A 6,000-nucleotide genomic window follows, 5' to 3' on the forward strand; every position below is an offset into this window, starting at 1 on the left:
CCCTGAGACATACTGTAATTGGTTGATAAGAGGATCTCTGTTCTTATATAACACAGAGTATTTACTGTATAGGCAGTGAACATAATAGCACCAACATCTATACATAAATGACACAAACATGAAGTTACAAATATAAGCTGGGCCGGCACTTAATATTATAATGATCCCACTCACGGAATAAACTCGACAACCATTATAGCAGTGTTACATGGAATAGACCAGAACACCAGTCCATATGCTGATATTGTTGAAGTCGTCATAGAGCCGGTTCCCGGTGGGTAAACGCATGTAAACTCTATCGCTGGCCTCCAGCTCTACGATCATTCCGTTAGAGATGGATTCGGTGAATCCATGAGTGTTGTATCCCCAGTTGGTCAGGAGGTTTTGCTCGTTCCTGAACATCTGGACGACTACACGCTCTGACGATTTCCCCCAGACGGCTGCAGTGAACCTGAAGTGATAGACTCCTTTCACTGGTGCTGTGAAGATACCTGAGAACGCAGGCACGCAATCACACACACACACACACACACACACACACACACACACACACACACACACGCACACGCACACGCACACAGGCACGACATTGCATACACACAGTTGGCGATTTATTCACATTATCATTCCAAGAGTAGACTCTGAACATGTCTGATAAATATTGTGGCAGAGACCTTGTGGGCCCTATTTTGGCCGATGCCTACAACTATTATTTAGTAAAAATAAAAACATTTAAAAATAGGCCCTAGTTCAAATAGCCGATCTACGATCTCACAACGTGTCATACACGCACGCGCACGCACGCACGCACGCACGCACGCACGCACGCACGCACGCACGCACGCACGCACGCACGCACGCACGCACGCACGCACGCACGCACGCACACACACACACACACACACACACACACACACACCTTCAAGTACATTTTGAATACCGAACTTGTAATTGTAGCAGACTAGATTTGATACTTTTACTTAAGTAAAATGTGTGAGTACTTCTTTCTTCTGTCACTGCCACCCACCTGTAGATGGATCGTATGCGTAGCCGATGTTAGTGTGGACTCTCTTGAAGACCAGAGTGGTGTCAGAACTAAATGGACCCACGTGATTATCATCACTCAGACCAGCAGAGAAGGCCACCTGTGGTTTGTCTGTCAACACAAAGAAGAGAGAGAGAGAGAGAGAGAGAGAGAGAGAGAGAGAGAGAGAGAGAGAGAGAGAGAGAAAGAGATTGATTTTCAATGGATACCTGGGGAATATATTGCTTAACAACATCAATGTTTAATCTTCTTTATAAGTATACTCACTGAACAGTTCATTCACTATCTTCTCACTGGCAGTGAGCCTGGTTTCTAGGATGAAGATCTCATCGAGCTGGGCTGAAAGCAACACATTTACATTAAATCAATCATAGAGATACACTTATACTGTATGTTGGTTTGTTTGCTGTTGAGTGCTGTTGAGTGCTGTTCTCTTATTTGACAGCCAATATTTCCTCACGTTCTCATCTGACATTCAGCATCATCATAGTGGTGGTGGTTCTCATCTGACATTCAGCATCATCATAGTGGTGGTGGTTCTCATCTGACATTCAGCATCATCATAGTGGTGGTGGTTCTCATCTGACATTCAGCATCATCATAGTGGTGGTGGTTCTCATCTGACATTCAGCATCATCATAGTGGTGGTGGTTCTCATCTGACATTCAGCATCATCATAGTGGTGGTGGTTCTCATCTGACATTCAGCATCATCATAGTGGTGGAGGTTCTCATCTGACATTCAGCATCATCATAGTGGTGGTGGTTCTCATCTGACATTCAGCATCATCATAGTGGTGGTGGTTCTCTTTAGCAATGCTACTGTACGGATATAACTAAACGTTGCTGTTTCATAGCTTCGCTTAATCACTGAATCAACCCTCCGCAAGGGAGTTATAACAAACAGGTCTGGTAACTGTGATTTAAACACACACCGTTCTATTACTCAAACACGCACACCCTCAAAAGTTGCAATAATGCTCGCAAACAATCACTTGATTTTGGCCATTTTATTACTATTATCTCATAACACACTCATACGCGTACAAACACACTTCTACTAAACTTGTGTACAGTATAAAGCCTTATTTGCCTTGTCTGGCCCGTGTTTAGACTTAGTTCAATAGCATCGACTGATTGTCCTTAATCATTAGCACAAGATTATTCAGAGACTGCGGCGATTAGGTAATAAACTGAAACACAAAAAGAAATACAAAACACATACTATTAATTCACAGATATAGCGACTGCATAAACGCATCATTATGACTGTATTTAGAGCATAAACGAACATATAACACATTATACTGACTTACTTAAACGCGTCATCCCGTCTGTTACATTTTACTAACTGAACCAGGAAAGACCACATTACTTTCCTACCCTGCGCTACGCCCGCCTCTTTCTCTTTCTCTGTCATCTGATACTTCCTGCTTTCCTGTCCCATTCACTATGTCCCATAGTACGCATCAAACATCCCTCATAGTATAAACACATAAACCAATCATTTGTATTAATATCTACAGGTACATCCCTGAGATACTGTAATTGGTTGATAAGAGGATTTCTGTTCTTATATAACACAGAGTATTTACTGTATAGACAGAGTGAACTCCTTCATAGCACCATGATAAACGACACAACATGAAGTTACCAATATAAGCTGGGTCGGCACTTAATATCATAATGAGGCCACTCATTATTAAACTCGACAGCTACCAGTAGCAATATAGAATAAACCAAAACGACACTCGACTGTAAAGCAGCGGTACCAGTGTACGGATATAACTAAACTTTGCTGTTTCATAGCTTTGCTTAATTACTGATTCAACCCTCTGCAAAGGAGTTATAACAAACAGGTCTGGTAATTGTGATTTAACACACACCAATTGTAACATTTATATTACTCAAACATACATAGCCTCGACGTTGCAATAATGCCCGCAAACAATCACTTGATTTTGGCCATTTTATTACTATTATCTCATAACACACTCACACACGTACAAACATACTTCTACTAAACTTGTGTACAGTATAAAGCCTTATTTGCCTTGTCTGGCCCGTGTTTAGATCTAGTACAATAGCATTGATTGTCCTTAAATCTGATCATTACAAAGGTATCAGAGACTGTAGTGGCGTTTAGGTAATAACTGAAAACACAAAAGAAACACAAGATACATACTATTAATTCACAGATATAGCGACTGCATAGATGCATCATTATGACTGAATTTAGAGCATTTAACGAACATATAACACATTACAAGGACTTACTTAAACGCGTCATCCCGTCTGTTACATTGTACTGAATGGAATGAAAGAACGTTCTACACATCCTGCTCTGTGCATACGCTCGCCTCTTTCTCTGTCATCCGACACTTCCTACCCCCATACCATGTGCTAGTATGACCTCGCATTCCACCTAGTATTGGTATTGGTTTAACACATTTACCCCCCAATTAGCTGTATTAATATCTACATCCCTGAGACATACTGTAATTGGTTGATAAGAGGATCTCTGTTCTTATATAACACAGAGTATTTACTGTATAGGCAGTGAACATAATAGCACCAACATCTATACATAAATGACACAAACATGAAGTTACAAATATAAGCTGGGCCGGCACTTAATATTATAATGATCCCACTCACGGAATAAACTCGACAACCATTATAGCAGTGTTACATGGAATAGACCAGAACACCAGTCCATATGCTGATATTGTTGAAGTCGTCATAGAGCCGGTTCCCGGTGGGTAAACGCATGTAAACTCTATCGCTGGCCTCCAGCTCTACGATCATTCCGTTAGAGATGGATTCGGTGAATCCATGAGTGTTGTATCCCCAGTTGGTCAGGAGGTTTTGCTCGTTCCTGAACATCTGGACGACTACACGCTCTGACGATTTCCCCCAGACGGCTGCAGTGAACCTGAAGTGATAGACTCCTTTCACTGGTGCTGTGAAGATACCTGAGAACGCAGGCACGCAATCACACACACACACACACACACACACACACACACACACACACACACACACACACACACACGCACACGCACACGCACACAGGCACGACATTGCATACACACAGTTGGCGATTTATTCACATTATCATTCCAAGAGTAGACTCTGAACATGTCTGATAAATATTGTGGCAGAGACCTTGTGGGCCCTATTTTGGCCGATGCCTACAACTATTATTTAGTAAAAATAAAAACATTTAAAAATAGGCCCTAGTTCAAATAGCCGATCTACGATCTCACAACGTGTCATACACGCACGCGCACGCACGCACGCACGCACGCACGCACGCACGCACGCACGCACGCACGCACGCACGCACGCACGCACGCACGCACGCACACACACACACACACACACACACACACACCTTCAAGTACATTTTGAATACCGAACTTGTAATTGTAGCAGACTAGATTTGATACTTTTACTTAAGTAAAATGTGTGAGTACTTCTTTCTTCTGTCACTGCCACCCACCTGTAGATGGATCGTATGCGTAGCCGATGTTAGTGTGGACTCTCTTGAAGACCAGAGTGGTGTCAGAACTAAATGGACCCACGTGATTATCATCACTCAGACCAGCAGAGAAGGCCACCTGTGGTTTGTCTGTCAACACAAAGGAGAGAGAGAGAGAGAGAGAGAGAGAGAGAGAGAGAGAGAGAGAGAGAGAGAGAGAGAGAGAGAGAGAGAGAGAGAGAGAGAGAGAGAGAAAGAGATTGATTTTCAATGGATACCTGGGGAATATATTGCTTAACAACATCAATGTTTAATCTTCTTTATAAGTATACTCACTGAACAGTTCATTCACTATCTTCTCACTGGCAGTGAGCCTGGTTTCTAGGATGAAGATCTCATCGAGCTGGGCTGAAAGCAACACATTTACATTAAATCAATCATAGAGATACACTTATACTGTATGTTGGTTTGTTTGCTGTTGAGTGAGAAAACAATGATGCACATTGAGCTAATCGTCTTTAAGTACATTTTGAATTTTGGACTTTTACTAGTAACAAAGTATTTCTATATTACAGTATTCATACTTTTAGTAAGTAAAAAAACAATGTGAGTACTTTTTCCACCATATTTTGATTGTATTTTGGTTTGTTTACTGTTGAAGGAGAAAACAATGCTGCACATTAAGCTAATCATGTGCCAGGGACTCCCAACATGGCTGATGTTCAAGCTTCCTTGGCACAAAAATGGTTTGAGAATGCATTTGTAGGCTTTCAAATAAAAATCAAAAAGCTCACCTGCATGTTGTCCTTCCAATTTGCTCACTCTCTCCTCCAGGGTGGCCGCTCTTGTGGCAGCCAGACAGAACAGGATCAGAAGCCAAGCGCCCGTCATGGTGAAGCCAGAGTCTGGATGTCTGAAGACAACTAGCACCATGCCTTGTGATTTATCTGGACAGGGGGCGGGCACTACATGTTCAGACTTAACACTGATTGGTTTCTTCCTTCAGGGGGGAGTGACAGGTATATCGCCATCCGCATCCGGGGGTCTTAATGGGTTACAGTAAGTGTATATGTATTTATTCATTTTAATAAGTAACTATAGCAACTAAGAGGTCAAATAATTGTAGTGGAGTAAAACATGACAATAAAATCAAGTGCAATATTTGCCTCTGAGACGTAGTGGAGTGGAAGTATAAAACAAACGGAAATACTCTTGAGAGATTACTAACATCCTAACAGTATCTTCAGCTGGCTCTAAATAATTAAGAATGTGAGCTTCTTCCACCGCTGTTCACAACAAGCACACTTTGCATATCATGTGGAATCTGTCAACTTAAAAAAATTATATAACAAAGCTTGCTAAGTGACCATATTCACTAAGTGACCATATTCCAACAATAAACCAAAGTATGCCTGTGTGTGCGTACGTGTCAGGGTTATCACTGTGTTGGATGCTTGTGGCGGACATTTTTG

General features: G+C 41.8%; 1 protein-coding gene across 1 annotated transcript; it reads right to left on the reverse strand.

Annotated features, from left to right (window-relative positions):
* Positions 1-3,732: 3,732 nt before the first annotated feature.
* Positions 3,733-5,461, reverse strand: LOC306941081 (complement C1q tumor necrosis factor-related protein 3-like; the record flags this gene model as incomplete). Its single annotated transcript, XM_079526386.1, has 4 exons — positions 3,733-4,019; positions 4,550-4,678; positions 4,865-4,936; positions 5,323-5,461. The coding sequence occupies 4 exons, from the start codon at positions 5,459-5,461 to the stop codon at positions 3,733-3,735; spliced, it is 627 nt and encodes a 208-aa protein (XP_079382512.1).
* Positions 5,462-6,000: the final 539 nt, after the last annotated feature.

Source organism: Electrona antarctica, assembly GCF_951216825.1.
Source record: "Electrona antarctica genome assembly, chromosome: 17".
Taxonomy (NCBI): Eukaryota; Metazoa; Chordata; class Actinopteri; order Myctophiformes; family Myctophidae; genus Electrona; species Electrona antarctica.